This window comes from Schistocerca cancellata, chromosome 9 (assembly GCF_023864275.1).
Source record: "Schistocerca cancellata isolate TAMUIC-IGC-003103 chromosome 9, iqSchCanc2.1, whole genome shotgun sequence".
Classification (NCBI taxonomy): Eukaryota; Metazoa; Arthropoda; class Insecta; order Orthoptera; family Acrididae; genus Schistocerca; species Schistocerca cancellata.
In genome coordinates this window covers 230,906,493-230,925,892 of record NC_064634.1, presented here as the reverse complement: position 1 = coordinate 230,925,892, position 19,400 = coordinate 230,906,493, and the positions used below count along the sequence as shown (strand labels likewise).

The following is a 19,400-nucleotide window of genomic DNA, read 5'->3' as shown; positions in this document are numbered from 1 at the left end:
TATTAAAAGCTAACTCATAACAAATAGCCTTGCTGCACTGAAATCGGCAACTGTAATTATCTGCAGTAACTTTACGTATCAGACGCAGCTGAATTATCGATTACAAAACAGTAGCTAGTTTCAGAATGAAAACTACAATCAAACAGCGTGCTCTTCACCATTGATTTCACTTGCTATTCCCAGACACTTGATGCTGCACATGCTACTATAAACTGGCTCTACAGTCAGCAGACATAATGAATTTCGATACCAGTTACTTCTGTAAAAGCTATAATCGAATGTGGGTATCGAACAAAGTCGTTACGCTCGTTACACGTGACGTAAGAATCACAGGTCTACTAACCTGCAGCAAAAATTAAAATTAATATCTAAGCCCGTGCAGTTTCGGTAAACGTTCAACAGAAGCTAAGGAAGATCAGGCGGTACCTTCCTAGACATTATCTAGATCAAGAACTTTGTCACCAATTATAAAGTATGGTCACTAAACTAACAAACTAAGCGCGATCGCCGTTCACTCTATAGCTCACTGAGCGTATCAGTGTAAAAACCCGAGCTTTATAGAATCTCTCTCCAGTGGTGTAACTGATAGAAGTGGTAAATAGGCTGACGCTCGGGCTAGCTCTATCAAAAATTTGCCATAGTTACTCATCTAGCTATTTTCCTATCTATTACGTTAAGCTTCAGGTAAAAAACAAACTAGTTTCAAGCAGTCACTTGATAGTAAACAGTTAATTACTGCGCTAGTTGTTAAACATTTTCTCCCGTTATCACACAGAATTTCTCACATGACAATAACTGACAAATCATGTTGTCGCTTGTTTCTAGGCCTCCCTTTTTCCGCAATCGCTGTAATACAAGTAATATGGACTTTATTTCATCTTCTGAAATACAACACCCCTATTTAGACCAAGCAAGTTTCGATTTATTTGAAAGCATCTTAGTTTGTCACTGTAAGAATTTAGGTTTTCTTACAAATCAGTCATGATCGTAAATAGTGCACGTGTCTTACATCACTACAACTAAACAGTGTTAAAATTCATTGACTGTCTTCTTTCTACTTCAATCCTAACGTTCTTCCACACGTAAGTGCTTGACATTTTCAATGTTGCGCTTCACTGACAAAGGACGTATGCACGTTTTCATTATATGTGTGGAGGTACTTACACCTCGTCTAGTTTATTTTGACGTTGAGAGATGGGACCGTCGTTTGTTTCGTTTTCTGTGGCTGTAGGAGCATCAGCTGTTTCTTTCTGCCTGTCTGTCTGTCTGTCTCTCTCTCTCTCTCTCTCTCTCTCTCTCTCTCTGTGTGTGTGTGTGTGTGTGTGTGTGTGTGTGTGTGTGTGCGTAAAACGACTGTGATTTAACACCGTTTAACAGTTACAACGTAAAAGATGAGAACTGCTTGCTTTCTTGACAAATATCTTTGTAAGAAAAAGAAAATTTTTACAGTGGCCACTGAAGACGCTTTGAAATAAAGTGAAACGTGTACTGTCGAAATAAGGTTTTTATTACAACCGCAAAAGACGGATTACAACATGTAGTACTTGAATTTTTAAAAAAGCTAATAATAATAATAATCTCAAATCAGTTTCCTCCCTCTCAGAATAGTGTACTCAATTAATGTGGGATAACTAAGCAACATTTTAAGTACACCGATATTGAGACTGCCAGACATATAGATCCGTATGTTTTTGGTTGGTAGGTTGATTGTTTTGAGGGAGGAGACCTGACAGTGAGGTCGTCGGTCTCATTGGAATAGTGAAGGACGGGGAAGAAAGTCGGCCGTGCCCATTCAAAGATACCATCCTGCCATTTGCCTGGAGCGATTTAGGGAAATCGTGGAAAATTTGAACGAGGATGGCCGGACGCGGGATGGAAACGTCGTCCTCTCCAATGAGAGTCCAGTGTGATAACCACTGCGCCACCTCGTTCGGTAGGCTCGAATATTCTGGCCGCAACGCCTATATTTTGCTAGATACTCACGAGCTGCGCGAGTTTTGGATTTTGGGAGCATCACCGTGTTGTTGCCAAAAATGCTAAGTCGTCACAGCTAGCTCGAGCGCCAATTTCTGCTGAACGTCGTTCCTTGAAAACAGGATGTAAGTGGTAAGTATAGTACTGGTTAAATTTAAGAAGTTAATTTCTGCACGGAGAAATCAGTCGCCGCCTTATAATCAAACGGAGTGAAACGCCCGCTAAACCCGCTGGGCAGAACAGGTGGTTGTGGAAAGGGCCAAATAAGGTGGGGGGCAGTTTCACTGAAAATTGTAATTTATTGTAATTTAATAACACATTTACAAACAAAACAGCACATAGACGAACCATTACAACTATGAGTTTCAAAATAAAATTGTTTCACGGCTGAAGGCCTCCAAACGAGAAATCTTAAAAATCAACAAGACAGAAATGCAGTAAAATAGCAAATAAAGGAACAAATATATATATATATATATATATATATATATATATATATATATATATATATATATATTATAATTTTAGGTATAAAGTTAGGTGGAAAGCCTCAAGGGAAAAGTAGATAGAACAAACATATCCAAAGTGGACTACAAACGGCTGAAGGCCCCCAATAAGATTTTCCAGATTGTAAAATAAATTATCATAATCTTTCAAAGGCAGAAGGCCGCAATGTTTAAACTTGAAATATAATTTTAAGAAGAAAGTTCCAAGGCTGAAGGCCCACAATTAATTTTCCAAGATTAAAAAAAAATGTATATAATCATAAGCCTTAAGTTTTAAGTAGCTTGCGGCAATGGTCGGGCGAGCCATGTCGACGCAGACCTCACTGCTCCGACCCGACTGCACTATTGCCGCATTGCAACTCTCCGACTGGCAGTTTGGGACTTCGCTCCAGACGCGTTCCAACTGACTGGTTGCCCGAATTCGCGCCCCGAACTCTCTTACGACAGAAAATGACCAGGAAGTAATTGCAGTCGAGCAAAGATACTACAAGATGGGATGTATCGATACGCGCTGCTAGCGCCGCTCACGGTCAGCAAAGCAGCAACTCACTGACAATAGTATTTTACATTAACACAGTGAGGTGGAAGTACGTTACAAACAGGGAGTAAAATACATGATAGCGGGAACACGAGCCACGCACGCCTCACGGAAATTCAACACACAAGAAGTGTCATACGAAGGGTGTTCATTAGGTAATGCAACACATTAAATCGTGGCCAGTTTCGGTTAAAAAATGCGGAATTTGTTGTGGGACATTGTTAAATATTCCCACTTCAGTCCCTATAGTTACATGAAATTTCGATGGGTAGCGGCGCTATACGTAGCCTTCGAAACGGCATCATGACGAAGATGAGTTCCAAGCAGGGACCTGCCAGTGAGTTTCTTTTGGCGAAAAACCATGGCAGTTTTTCATAAGGGCTTGCAGAATGTCTACGGAGATCTATCAGTGAACAAAAGCACGGTGAGTCGTTTGGCGAGGCGTCTGATTTCATCGCAACAAGGTTGCGTTGACCTGTATGATCTCCCGAGTACCGGCCGGCCGCATACAGCATTGACTCCTCCAATGTTGGAACTTGCGAGCACTCAAATTCGAGGTGATCGACGGATTACAATCAAACACCTCGCTGCACAACTGGACGTATCTGTCGGTAGTGCTGACAGATATGTCCGCCAGTTACGATACTCAAAGGTGTGTGTCCGTTGGTTTCCTAATAGAAGACCATAAACAGCAACGTACGACCATCTGTGCGGAAAGCCCTCCACGTTGCGCGACTGATGGTGACCCATTTGGGTCGGACATCGTCTCAGGCGATGAAACATGAGTACATCACTTAGAACCGGAAACAAAACGGGACTTCATGGACTGGCATCACAACACCTCTTCTCCGAAGGAAAAGTTCAATGTCGCACCCTCAGCCAGTTAAGTATGGCGACGGTTTTCTGAGACTCTGAAGGGGCTATTCTGCTTAATGTCCTCCCTCATGGTGCAACGAACAACTCTTGAAGCTAACTGTGCTACCCTCAGGAAGTTGGTGAAACGCCGTCAGCCTGTTTACCCCCCAAAAAATGCAAAGTAACTGCTCTTTCTCCATGACAAGGCAAGGCCTCACGCAAGTCTATGCACCCGTAGGGAGACCACAAAACTTTACTGGACTTTTCTTCCTCATCCATCCAACAGCTCGGATATCACACTTTCCGACTTCCATCTGTTTGTTTCAATGAAGGATATACTCCACGGGAAGCAGCATGTCGATGATTGGGAAGCTACTGATGCAGCAAATGGTTGGCTCCGACGTCAATCAGTAGACTGGTACAACGGGAGCTTGCAGACCATCCTAGTAAGTTGGCGTAAGGGTGTCACTCTGAAAGGAGATTATGTTGAAAAACCACATTTTGTATCCAAAAGAGTGGGAAGTTGTACGGCGTATTTGAATCCTGAATAAAACCAATCTGCTTTCAGAGAAAAATGTTGCAGTTCTTACTGAACGCCCTTCCTATATGGGAGAATTACGCCTGACGATGCAGGAAGCGAATTATTACAGATATACTGTAGTTACCAATATTAAGGCATACCAATATTAAGGCACGCAATGAGAATTAGCATTGACGTTCTGCGACCAATAGCTGAAGAATCATTGTAATAGACAAAGCTCTGAAGAACTGTTTTCTGTTGAAAACTCCGAAAGTACGCAAGTCTTTCGTTGTCGTGTGAATGAGAATTACAAAACCGAAGGGAGTGAGTTGTTTCTATCACACAGAACCCGTCCAATTTTATTTGTATAAAATTAGTGACATGCCCCTGATTCACACTGGTAGCAAGAATTATCTAAGGGCGGACGGTTTGTATGGTGTTGCAGTAAGAAATTTTCCACAAAATTTCTTTGCGAATCAATCTATATTTCAATGAAAACCGCGTGAAAATCCTTACAGAAGTTCCTGATTTCAGCCTTCGCATATGAAGCGAAAAACGCGACGTGGGAACACCATTCATCATAGTTCAGCCAATTTGAACCAATAACTTGTGACACTATTTACGTATGTGGTGGGCCGGCCGCGGTGGTCGTGCGGTTCTAGGCGCTCCAGTCCGGAGCCGCGCTGCTGCTACGGTCGCAGGTTCGAATCCTGCCTCAGGCATGGATGTGTGTGGTGTCCTTGGGTTAGTTAGGTATAATTAGTTCTAAGTTCTAGGGGACTGATGACCACAGCAGTTGAGTCCCATAGTGCTCAGAGCCATTTGAACGTATGAGGTGGTTGTCCATATGACTAATTTATCCATTATGATTTTTCATGTGTACATATCTAGTTTGATTTGACGTCCATATTGCATCTACAGTAAACTTTCAGTCCCTGATTCGCGACATAGAGTAACTATAAACGTATGGAATATATTTCGACATGTATTTGAGATTTCGTTTATTGTAAATTACGATATGACATTGGTTTGACAGTTCGTTCACTAAGGTGCTCAACGTTTGCAAAGTATAATTAGTTCAACAACGACAATATTATCTTTCACTGATCTGATTTTGTTATGAATATCTTTGATCTAAGGATGTTGCCAAATGTACTATCCGTTTTCGTGTTCCAGTACGTCAACAAGGTTTTCCATATAATATTTATGTTCAGTATTTCAAGTGGATAGTTGCTCGTATGTATACAGGGTGGTCCATTGATAGTGACCGGGCCAAATATCTCTCGAAATAAGCAGCAAATGAAAAAACTACAATGCACGAAACTCGTGTAGCTTGAAGGGGGATACCAGATGGCGCTATGGTTGGCCCGCTAGATGGCGCTGTCATAGGTCAAACGTATATCAACTGCGTTTTTTTAAATAGGAACCACCATTTTTTATTATATATTCGTGTAGTACGTAAATAAATATGAATGTTTTAGTTGGACCACTATTTTCGCTTTGTGACAGATGGCGCTGTAATAGTCACAATTTTAGACGAACAATTGGTAACAGGTAGGTTTTTAAATTAAAATACAGAACGTAAGTACGTTTGAACATTTTATTTTCGGTTGTTTGCACATGACGCTGTCGTTTATCGACTAATAAAGTCATCAGAAGGTCAAAATAAATTGCAAAAGATTTAGAAATCTAAATGGTTCGAAAATTGTCAATTGACCCTAAATAATGTAAAGTGTGAGGTCATCGATATGAGTGCTAAAGAAATCCGTTAAACTTCGGTTACACGATAAATCAGTGTAATCTAAAGCACGCAGATTCTACTAAATACGAAGGAACTACAGTTACGAACAACCTAAATTGTAAAGAACACATAGAATATATTGCCATAAAGGCAAACAAAAGGCTGCGCATTATTGGCAAAACTCTTAGAAAATGTAACAGAGCTACTAAAGAGATAGCGTGCACTACTCTCGTCCGTTCTCTTTTGGGGTATTGCTACGCAAATTGGGAACCTTAGCGGATAGGATTAATGGATTACATCGAGAAAATTAAAAGAAGAGCATCACGTTTTGTATTATCGAGAAATAGGGAGAGATTATCACGGCCAAGGTACAGGATTTCGGTTGGCTAACATTAAAACAATGGATGTTTCGTTGCGGCGTTATCTTCTCGTAAATTTTCATTCACCAGCATTCTCGTCCGAATGCGAAAATATTTTATTGACGCTGGCCTACATAGGAAGTCGATGAACCGTCTGCCAGGCACTTAAATGTGAGTTTCAGAGTATCCATGTAGATGCAGGTGTAATTTAGAGTAAACAAATTGCTAATTTCGTGTGGAAACGTATTCCATACTTACCATGTGTTACATAATCTTTACGAATTAGACAGTGACAGTTCACTACAGATGCAATATGCACTTAAATCAAGCTACCAATGTAAAGCAATTGTTACCTACGTAGTATTCGCAAGTTACTTGAAAATGGCAATGTGGCCCTGACAGCTATCGTAAAGAGCATTCAAGTTATTACAGCTAGTCTGAACCCTTCATTTTGAAAATATTTATAAATTATACACACAAGCCTTCCTTGTGAACCAGTCTATCTATTAGTGAAAACCGTATAAAAGTACCTAAAATAGTTCCTGAGGTTTACCAACACACGCAGAGAGAAAAACTCGGCTGTGGAGATTAATTTCGAAATATGAGGAAAGTAAAACCTCTGTAAATCGAGCCCTGGCAATCCGAATCTGTTTAATCCGAGGTGGATAATGGATGAGCGCTACGTTATAAAAAAAACCAGAACAACATAACGAACAAAGCGGAAAATACACGTCGAGTGTTTGCGATCTGCGGCCGAGGTGCGCTTCCCATTCTTAGTTTACAATCGTGCCCCCTCTAGCCGCTGTTGTTTCACCCGCCAAATTTCAGCCAGTGTCTGTTCTGGATCAGTAAGCTGTGTGTCAGTAACTTGGTCGCGTTACGCATTTATTATTGTTCTTGCCATTTGTCACCAATATCAGTGATCACTTTTCAGAGCAGGAGATGAATTTTGTTTCTTTGGATAAGAAAATTTGACCACCGAGAGGATTGACTAGTTGTGAGGATGTGAAAATGGTAGCGGCACAGCTGGGCGTAGGCGAAGTAACACTGACTGTCAACGAAACAGAACCAAACTAGAGCAACGGCATTCTACCAAAGCGTCTTGTTCTTGTCCTAAGAATCTTCGCAATTCACTGATCGCAAAATTATGAAAATGTCAGAATATGAACAAACTAACCTTGTCCAACCAATGGACCAAGGAACGCAGACATGTCTGAAAAACATATATCGGTGCCAGTTGTTGCAATCACTTCGGCGCTCTACAGGAAATGAGCCCAATCAATAGAAGCTGCCCTGAGAAAAAAGAAAAAAAAATATTTTTGGAACATGTTGTCCACTGAGGTGCAAAACTTCGGTCCGTTTAAAATCATAAATACTCTTAGGGGAACATAATAAAGACGAAAAGAAGATAATGAAATGAAGGACACCCAATCAGAACAAAACGAATATGAACAGTTGTTTGATTTCATTAGACACATTTCTGAAGAGAGAATGCAGACCATAATGAAGTGCAAATGTGATAGAACCAAGAGGATTAGTATGAAGTTACTGCCAGTGCTACTGTGGAAATGGAATGATAAAAAAGGAAACAGATGTGCTAGTGATGAAAAAAAAGTGGACGATGTTGGTGCCAGCAAAGTGAGTCATAGTGTTGGAACGGCGGAATTAGAAATTGCATTGCGCTGCATGGAGCAACAGAATGTGGCGACACCAGCTGATGTTATTCTTCTACGGAGATCACAGTACTACCCCGCTAGAACAGAAGTTCTTGGAAAAGACAAAACAACTACTGATTCATTTTTCTAAAAATGAAATATGTACATTCGTAACAGTTGTACATAAGTTCAAATAAATGGTTCAAATGGCTCTGAGCACTATGGGACTTAACTTCTAAGGTCATCAGTCCCCTAGAACTTAGAACTACTTAAATCTAACTAACCTAAGGACATCACACACATCCATGCCCGAGGCAGGATTCGAACCTGCGACCGTAGCGGCCGCGCGGTTCCAGACTGTAGCGCCTTTAACCGCTTGGCCACCACGGCCGGCGTACATAAGTTCACATAAAAAATATGTTTACAGCAAATGTTTGATTTGTATTGGTACATTTTTTCTCAAACAAGCACTAGGTAATATGTAACAGATAAAAACTTTGTTCACTGTGAATATAAAGTACTGAATCAATTTAAAAATATCTCTAAAACTGTCACTCGTCGTGTAGTTCGCGGTTTCCCAGATTCGAACTCTACTGGGTTTCTTTTACGCTGAATTACCGAGGTTTTTACTGTATATGTTATTTCTTCAATGTCATTCATGATGACTAAGAAGCTACGTGTTATGATTTACGGGGTGGTTATAACTAACCTTTCGGTTCTTGCGCCAGTGTAGACGAAAAATTATTTACCGTATGGCTACCCAACTTTATAGAAATTATGTTCACATTTTCCGCACAGGACTTGAAAAACATGATTCGGAAGTTCTAATTAGCGGGCGATTGGCATTTGATCCTGGGAGAGGCCGATGGCCAATAATGTCACAAGTTTTTAAGACGTTACTGTTGTCACGGCTGAAAGTGCGACACCTTCTTTCAGGTACGAGCTGCATTACGGCAGCTAACATTTAGTGGTTCACCGTTCGAAAAGTGCTGCGAACAATTGTAAAACGATACCTTTTATCGTATTCCAGGCTGACGTCGATACAGATGGTCGTCACAGGGAGCAACACTGTGCTTCACCAACACATCTGTTCCACAGATAAACTAAGCAAAGAGTTTCAGTTCAGCAAACAAACCGATGTATGTACGTCCTTATTACGGAGAAAGTGTACCCAAATATAGTCAAATGTGCTATTGTTGGAGAAGTGCGACAGTATCTGCAGTACACAATACCAACGAAAATGTGCATGTACATAGAATTATTGACCTTGATTTGTTCCTCAGTCCGTAGTCGGATTGATGCAGCTGTAAACGATAGCGTATCTCCTGCAAGCCTCTCCATCTCTGCGTAACTGCTGAAATGTAAAGCCATTTTAGTCTGCCCCGTCTACAATTTTTACGCATCCCTTTTATTCCATTAAGACACTAAATACTCCATGATACTTCACAATCTGTCTTATCAACCTATAATTTACTTGTACAAGTTGTGCTAAAAATGTATTTTCCCACCAGCTCTGTACATTACCTCTCCATTAGTTATTGGATATTCCCATATAATCTTCAACATTCTTTGTAAAACCACAGTTAAAAAGTTTCTATTGTTTCCCTGTATATTCTCTTTATTGTTTACTTTTTTTAAAATAGAGGACTACAGCGTAGGCAACTGTCTAAAAAAATGACAGCGGAATACTAAAATTCACATTGGTTGCGAAAATATTCATTGTCTTCAGAAACGCTTTTCCTACTGTTACCATTCTGCATTTGAATCCACTCTACTTCGATCATCAGTTAGTGCATACCACAACTGTTCTGCTAGTTTTGGTCGTCTCATTTCCTACTCCAATGTCTCACCATAGCCCGATTTTTATTCATCTACTATCCATTAACATTTTTGAAATTTTTAATGTTCATGTAATGAATGGAATTAGATGAGAGAAAATTTGCACTTCGCTAACAATAATTATCGATTTCTTAGCCACTGGTGCCCCCAATACTTATCTTCTCACATTAAACACCTATCATCATTCCACAACCGCAATACCAGAACGGATACGTCTAGCATCTTGGCTGTACCTTTACATAACACAAAATCTTTCTGCGTGTCATTCTCCATCTCAGCCATACGACTATGGAACGCGCTCCCCTGTGATCTGCGTCTTATCCAGAACCACTCAACATTCAAGAGGGAACTCAAGACTTACATATTAGGGACGGTATAGCCACCATTGTTGTGCCCCTCTCATCTTTTCCTTTCTCCTCTCCATCATAGCTTCGAATTTTACCATTCTATTTCTCTTCCTCTAACCTATCTACCTCTTCTATATCTCTTTCACCCCATTCTATCGTCTTATGTCTCTGCTTGATGAGAATAACTCACAAGCTGCAAGATTATAACGAGAAAATTCCCAACTAGCAATAGGACTGACATTCATAAAAGAAAAAAATGTTTACTTTCATATACATAGTCATTATTATTATTATTATTATTATTATTCTTGATTGTTATAATTATCATTGTACTACTTTTATAATCTCTATTTTTTTCTTTAATATTAATACTGTATAACATGTTATATGCCCTTAATGTTCTGTAGAAACTGATATTTGTTGAATCTGAGTATGCCTGGTTAGGTGTAAGAGAGGGCCTGAAGGCCCTAATCTTGCCAGGTAAAATAAATGCATAAATAAATAAATAAATAATTTCTGCAGTTATACTGTGATTTTCACACCGACGGAAATCGCTTTAGATCAATAGATTTTTTTTGTGTAGCCGTTCAGTAAATCTTTTTATTCAGCATAATTACACTGTTACCTGAATGTAGACAAGCGTGTTATCATGAACTAGTGCGCAGAAACAGTTAGCTTTCCTACTAGAAATACAATGTTTACGTTTTAATTTCACTTTCAGACTGTATGTGCCACGAATAACGCCGTAATACAAGCTCCAATGTGAGTCTGTCCTCGTGTTATCTCACTCAAACCAAAAGGCGCTACATATTTTGTCGATTTTGAAAACATTGCCTCTAACACGGATCAGACCAGATTAAAATTACATGACATTAATATGAAATACGAGGTTCCTCCACAAAGTAAGTTCCGTTGGGTTATATTAAACAAACGTGTACAGATACAGAAAAAATACTTATTGTACGGAAACCTACAACTGTATGGATTCAACTTAACAGATTGTTGACTCATTTATGGAATTGTCACTTGGGTGTCAATAAGGTCTGGGCTGCTAGACTTGTTACCGATAGGTACGAACAGCACGCAACTATTACGGAGATGCTTCGGGAATTCGATTGGTAATCCCAGGTGGGAAGGCGATTTTCTTTTCAAGCAACGCTGTTGAGGAAACATAGAGAACCGGTATTTGAAGCTGGCTGCGAAACGATTCTACTTCCGCCAACATACACTTCGCATAAGGACCACGACGATGAAATAGGAGAAATTAGGGCTCACACAGAGGCACAGAGACAATGATTTTTCCCACTCTCTGTTTGCAAGTGGAACAGGAATGGAAATGACTGCTAATGGTACAGAGTACCCTGCGGCATGGCGATTAAGTATATATACGTACATGCTATCGAATGTTTACATGAAAGGTTAATTCACAGACGTTAATTTCAGAAATACTAAGTAAATAAGAAAATGAAAGTTCATTCTTCCGAGAACGCACAAATTCTCCACAGAAGATTCATTTTTAGTTCTAAATCGGAGATGTTGCGACTTACGTTGTCACTTACAAAATGTTATGCCCGTTATCCGCTTATGCAGCGACAGCTAAATTAAAGTTACTTTGTGTGATAGAAATAACCTCTTCTTAAAAAGGTAATGTTAGGAAAATCTCACTGTACCGGTAAAGTTACGATGCATGTCCAATCAAAATATAACACACTTCCTTTAAATCGGAAGTTGATTATTACATTAGTACATATTTCGACAGTCTACGTTTTGATTGCAGAAAACACTAAAACGTATTTCAAACAAATTTCATTGTATTCGTATTAACGCTCACACGTGAATGTAAAGATGTTTTTTATCCTCTTGATACCATTCACAATGCAAAAATTTAAGATATCTGTATCAGAAGTTTTCTGTTTTCTTATTCATGTATCTGAGAGTAAACTAAAAACTTATTATGTTAAAAAACTGCGTTGTTGAAACATCTGAAGTCCATGGTCTCTACTATGATTGACAGAGAGTAATTCAGCATGTCGTAGCCGCTGCAAAGGCTGAGTGGCAGAGTACAATTAAAACGGCTGAACGATAAAAGTGTAATTCCTACATGTAAGTTCCAGAAAAGTGTGTGAGAAAAACTTGTAAGCTTTCATCTTTGTCGCCTAGCAAAAATATATTCTGCGGGGAAAGCGAAAGCGCTACATAATTTACTCATCCTGTTACAGTAGTTAACAGCTTGTTAATACTTCAAAAAATGCATGACTCTATTGAATGCTGACTCTATTTGTGTTTTATTCCAACTGTTTTCGGTTATAAACCATTTTTACGGTAGTCGATAATATCATCTGCAGCCAACATTAGATACAAATAGTAAAGATATCGTTCATTTCGAACATTACAAGTATGATGTCTGTGTGAAGAGCTACGAACTGAAGAGAAACAACACCACACATTATCTCTTTGTAATTTGTATTTAAGAGACATCGTAAGTGCCAGTAAGCGACTACAAATACAAATACAGAGTTAATGTGGTGAATAGTCGAGAACACTTTTGATAGAAGTCAGAGTCATTGCAATGTTGCAAAGAACCTACCGGTCTTGCGATGAGTGGACGAAGCATCGAATTGTCTTATATGTAACATTGTGTTGCCTTACAAATAACGAGAAATTGTGTCCACATTTCAAATTTTGAAATATTTATGACAGCTCCAAGTTCGGGAACAGATAAAAACTTTTTTGGTTATGTGTGACCTGTCTTCACACGATATTATCAAGAGCACTTGTGAAATCAAATGAAAAATTAAGTTGCACGAGATACACAGTGTTTATGCGTGGGTAGAATTGTGTATTTAGCAACTATAACGACTATCGACTTTGAATTCAAAGTGTCCCGTATTGTCATCTATGTGCGGTGTCTTCTGCCACAACCTGGTCGCTAGCAGAAGTCACCTGCAATCTATCAAGAATAACGAATGGGATAAGCCTTTGAAATACTCTGTTCGAGAAGTTTCTCCATTTGTGGTTGATTAGTATGAACATTTTGTAACGATGTTTACTAAGAAAAAAGAAAAAAAAGTTACACAGCAAAATTAAGGTCTGGAAAGTTTTGACCGGATTATGAGATCCTACCGAACTGGTAATTAAAAATGTATGTAAGACTTTCCTCTAACTCTGGAAGTCAGTGTGTGCGGTTAAGCTACACTAGACAAAAGGCTACATAAATTGTTGGAGGGCCTTTTGAGAGTGTCTGTAATTTCGTAATCGAAGACTAATTTCCCAATAAAAATTTAAACACGCTTATACGATTATTGGTGGATAGAGAGAGAGAGAGAGAGAGAGAGAGAGAGAGAGAGAGAGAGAGAGAAAGAGAGAGAGAGTGGGGGTGGGGGGAGAGGAGTAGAGAAAGAGGGTGAGAGAGAGGGAGAGAAAAACAGATTTGCTCCTCCTCCCAGACCTTTGCCAGCTAGGATCAATAGCAAACAATATAGAAGATCCAATGACTTAAAAATCACTTCGTCACAGGTTTACTTAGTAGGCAACGGAGTGCTCACTTAACCCCAATGACAGGGGCTACAAGAGAGGCATTGTTGATCACACAGAAGGTTACTGTTGAATTTCCGAAAGCCCAGGTTCAAAGGTGAATCGGGTAAGATATCACTTCATCCCACAATTATTACCGGAAATGACCAGAACGAGGAAGAAATAGGTATTACAGCTGACGCGCAGTTATACTTCTCTTGCGTAGTCTTTCTTGTCTACGGACCATTCATGAATGCGAAAGAGGCCGTAACTTTCTTTGCGGAGTATAGATGTAGATCTAGAAAAATACTATATTTACTATTTAGGAACACATATTTTCTCCATGCTATATAGGCCTATTCTGGGCCTAGTAAGGACGTACTGTTTGCGTATAATTGTCACGGGTGCGCACAGAATACTGAGACCATGGTGTTAGTGATGGAAGCTGAGATAATTAGAAATGAGAAGAGTTAGATGGCATATTGGCAACAGGTCTGTAATAGCAATGAGGGGGCTGCAAGTTTAAACGTCCGCGTGTAACCAAGAGATGACTATTAAAATGACTCAATTCGACACTTGATACAACATGGCCGAAGCTATTCGTTTAAAAAGTCAAGAAACCTAATCCGTGATATACTCGCGCTAAATAACAATCAGCAATGGACACTAACTCTCTTTTGATCATTACAGCGAAACTGTGCGACTACTCGGCTTAGAATAGAATTGGCACATGATTTAGTGGAATTACATCGGCCTCAAAGTGACCTATGTCAGTACTGAACTATCCCGAAAAGAAGTAAAAATCAAATTATTACTCAAAAGGGATACACGATCAACGTTGTCAACTTACTCAGAAGGAAAGAGGATGCGGGTCTAACGACGCGTCGACAACATCGACGTCATAGACGGAGCACAAACTCTTAATGTTAAAGGACGGGTAGAAAATTTATTACGTTCTTTTCAACGTAACTATCCATGGATAAGCCTTAAGTGATATATGGAATGTGTGGAAAACGAACCACCTGATGAAAGAACGGGAAAGCGAACTGAACCTCTATAGAATACAAGTCGAATGTCTTAATTAACTACTTTCCTCCTCGCTTGCCGGCTTCTTCAGGTACATGTGTACAGGTAAGAAGATGGTGAGTGCCCACGTGTTTGGGACAAGAACTACGGAGAATCGCGTAGACTCTATGAAAATAACTATGGCAGACTAAATTGCCAGGCACATTTACTGAAAGATGATCGGTTTCGATCGTCACATGATCATAATCAGACCTACCATCATACTGATGGACAATGGTTGTTCTTAGAGTAGGAATTGCTGAATGACGATACTCCATCGCTCAGTTGACTGCTGCAGTTGACTACCGTCAACCGGCGATTCCTGATCCATACACAGCCATTGTCCATCAATATGGCTGTAGGTCTGAAGATGATCATGTGGTGATCGAAACGACTCACCTTTCAATAAATGCGTCTTGTGATCTGGACTGTTACAGTTATTTACAAAGATTACATTTTGATCTCTGATATCTCCAGCAATGTAGGCTCTATTTCTTTTAGACTTCAGCTCTTTGTCATCAGCTCTTATCTCGTCCAGTTTCCTCGCCTGCTTCAAAGGTTTCTTAACGGAAGACTACGCATTTCATCTATAATCGCACTCAGAGACGACGGAAGATTAATCTCAATCCAATATCGCCGATGTTGCGCTCACAAAATTTAATGCCTGCGAAGGAAGGCTATTATTCTCTTCTATTAGTACTACAATAATCCATAAATCTCAAAATAAACTGTTACGTAGGAGGTAAGTGGCCGCCAATAGATTTAAATACCTTACAATGAAATTTATTAGTTAAATCCAATGATATGATATGCAGGACAATGCTGCGAAGCGCCGAAACCTATATGTAAGCTATAAACGCTTCTGAATAAGAATTAGAGAAAAAAATACCTACCTATCACCGTCATTCCTGGCCGTTAATGAGGCCATTCTGGAGTGAACAATGGCCTCGCACTGGCTCTGCTACTGTAATTGCCATTTAGTCAGCCGATTCACGGTGGTATTCGCTGTACGGAATCTCAAGAACGTGTGTTTCTCCCGTATACTACATAAATAATAACACTGGAAGCAGAAACTATTTCTGTTTCTGTCGACCAGAATTTATCAACTTTACACAGCAGAGGCCACATAAATAACACCGCCTTGAAAGGAAATCATTTCAGATCTATAGAATTTATCAGACAGAATGCAGCGACATTATTGGGTGTCACGAACTCAAACGCAGTGAGTTATGTCGGATTACTCGATGCAAATTTAGGACACAAAAATAAAGGACGATGTTTATAGAAATAGCTCGACAAGGAATGTCATCACGAATTTGATGTTATCTTTGTTACGAAGAGACAGTATTTTCAGACACCACTAGATAAAAACTGCGTGGTGTTCCCAATATCTACAAAATAAATCTGAATTAAAAGTACTTTGGTAATAGTAGCCTGTATATTTTAAGGTTGATAATCGATATGTGGCTATAATTAAGTATCTACATACGGTGACGATACAAAATTTAGTTAATCTATTTCCGTCATGAGCACAATGGATGATGTGTTCTTCCTGGAACTAAACATACGACAAAGAAGTAGATAATAAGCAGTTTTTTGTTCTTTTTAGCAATGATTCAGTACCTTCAAACACCACAACCCAAACCCTACGTGGAACTCCCACTCTGTATTATCCACAGCGTCTAAAGGAACAAATTTAGCGATAAGATGTATGTTTATGATATCCAGATCAACGCATTACATACAATGTTTATAAAACTGGAAAGTACATCTTCATAAGAAATAATTTTTAAGGAAGAGGAGGCCCAACAACCAGTTTAGCTAAAGGAATCATTAAAGATTATTATTAGAATAGAATATTTTTGTAGAATACCAATGTCAGAGGCTTTGGTAAGACATGTGGTAATGAAATTCTACTGACGATGCACGCTAACTGGATTGAATTGTCAACACAGTTCATAATCGCGCAACCACTATACATGGAGGTATTGTTAAGGGGCACTCCAGTCTGACTGTATAGAATTGTCAACAGAGTACAAAATCGCGGAAACATGGTACATGAAGATGTTGTTGAAAGGCACTGCCGTCTGACTCTATAGAAATGTCAACACAGTTCATCATCGGAAACACGATACATGAAGGTATCGTTAAAAGGTGCACTGTGTTTATCGACGAAAATCATTTTTCGACCATGTTTTATTGCTGATCCAGTTTAGCACTGCTGTAGCTATAAACAAGAAGTTTAGTACAGTGGGCAACAATAAGTGAATATGCGAAATACTCACCTAAGCAGCAACAATGACTGGAGAATATTACAGGAGTGGTACCAGCCCTGGATTGAGCTCGATGTATCTGAAATTAGGTGTTGTGCTGAAGACTTCTGCTTCTAGCTTGATCTGCTACAATGCCGACAACGATGCTAATTCTATATAGCGCAGTTTCCACTTCACTTTGGAATGAGAAGATATTCCACATACACGAAAGGAGTTTCCTACGAACAACTGAGGTTAATATGCGTGATTCAGCGAAGTTAGTGGAAACACTGTTGAGTCACTGCAAGTGAGACACTGCTACTTTGTACAGTTTCTCTGTCTAAACTGCGAGTCACGACCAGCTGTTTACGATGTACTTGCGCTAGTTAGGGAGAGAGTATCCTCGGTGATCCATGCCTTCGCGCAGCATAATGGTTTTGTCGGCAAAAGAACACTGATTGTTACCTGTGGGCGCTGTCAACATACAGGTGTCCGGCGCACAGTAACGAAGAGAAACACTTAAGACGCAGTCAGTCTGACCTGCAGACGTCGCTGAAGCGGGCGACTAGGCAGTGGATTCGAACCGATGCGTCGCGTCCGGGTAGCGGCCTGAGTTCGCGAGTGAACTGGGCGTCGTCCTCGTCGGACCGGCGCGGTGGCGACGTCACGGCGTGCGGGAGGCGTCGCCGGCGCTGCGTGCACGGCCGCGGAGCCACTGGCGGCGGCGCGGCGCGGCCCCCGGAGGCGGCAGGCGGCGAGCCGCCCCCGGCCCTCTGCGCAGGCGCGCCAGACGGGGCGCCTCCGGCCCCCGCCTCCGCGCAGCGCTCCGGTCCGCTCTCCGGCGGCCGCGCGGCTTTCGCCACGGTCGATGTCCGCCACCGCCGGCCGCAGGACTCGTCGGCGCGTAGGCCCGCCTGCCGCCTCCCGCCTCCGTCGCGTGCCGCGGTGAGGGTCAGACCGCGTAGGATGTGAGAGTAAGCGGGTCAGTGCCTCCAGCGGTTAGCGCAAACACACTAGCCTGACTCTCACGTCACGCGAAACGTCTAGGACCGAGCGAAACATGTATACCGTTATAAGACGTCTTTTCGGGACCTATTATTCAGACTTATCATACAGGCAATGACGTCGTTGCTTCCAGGAAGCACTGGAACAGGCTGTAATGCCGTGCGTTAATTGTTCAACTGTCCACTTGATAACCATAAAATATAAAGTACAACATTTAAACTTAGTGCTATCACTTTTCAGTCAGTATTCTTTACCATTACAGACATTAATTACCATTTAAAACGGCTATAAATAAGAAGAGAGAATTCAGATGTTTCAGGAAGATTCACCACTACATTCCGATACAGAGTAGAACACTTTCCCGGTCTGCAGACCATACTCTGCGACAACATAAGACATTCAATGTTTATGGTACACTGTATGCACAACAGCATCCGGATACCCACTATGTAATGCGGGACTAACAACTATATGTCTCGTGAGGCGGACCCATCACTATAAAAGGAGGAGGCGAGTATTGTGAAGTGAGGAGCAGTAAAACATGATAAATGGGCCATTCTGAAGGGCTCATTGACTTCAAACGGAGACTAGTCACTGGATGTCACCTCATTCTGCAGGCACACGTACATCATACACCGCAAGGCATCTAATGGTGTGTGGTGGCGGGTATTTTTTGTACCACTCACGGAGCCTCCAAACCTGTTCCACTCACGAGTAGCGCGTGGGAAGAATGATTGTGGGTAGGCATCTGTATTGGCTCTAATTTCTCAATTTTTCTCCTCATGGTCATTACGCGAGACGTGTGTTGGGGAAAGTAACATGTTGTCTGACTCTGCCAGAAGAGTGCTCTCTCGAATCTTCAGTATTAAATCTCTCCGTGATGCGCAACGTCTCCCTTGTAACGTCTGCCAATGGGGTCTTGAATATCTCCGTAACGCTCTCGCGCCCAATAAACGATCCCGTGACAGGACATGCAGATCTTCGTTGGATCCTCTCTATCTATTCCTTCAGCCCCATTTGACAGGCATCCCACATAGATTAACAGTACTCAAGAATGGGTCGAACAAGCGCCTTAAAAGCCACTTCTTTCGTGGATGAGCTACATTTCCTTGAGATTCTTCCTCTGAATCTGAGTATGGCGTCTGTTCTTGCCACTATTTGTTTTATCTGCTCATTTCACCTAAGACCGCTCCGGATAGTTAGACATAGATATTTTACAGCAGATACTGTT

The 19,400-nt window shown here is 40.8% G+C and overlaps 1 protein-coding gene across 1 annotated transcript in view; it reads left to right on the top strand.

Moving 5' to 3' along the window:
- Window positions 1-18,136, top strand: part of LOC126101306 (WAS/WASL-interacting protein family member 3-like) — a 37,867-nt gene extending 19,731 nt beyond the window's left edge. Inside the window, exon 2 of the mRNA XM_049911983.1 lies at window positions 17,653-18,136. Coding sequence (XP_049767940.1) covers window positions 17,653-18,136 — 484 coding nt within the window. The remainder of the gene's footprint in view (window positions 1-17,652) is intronic.
- The last annotated feature ends 1,264 nt before the right edge of the window (window positions 18,137-19,400 follow it).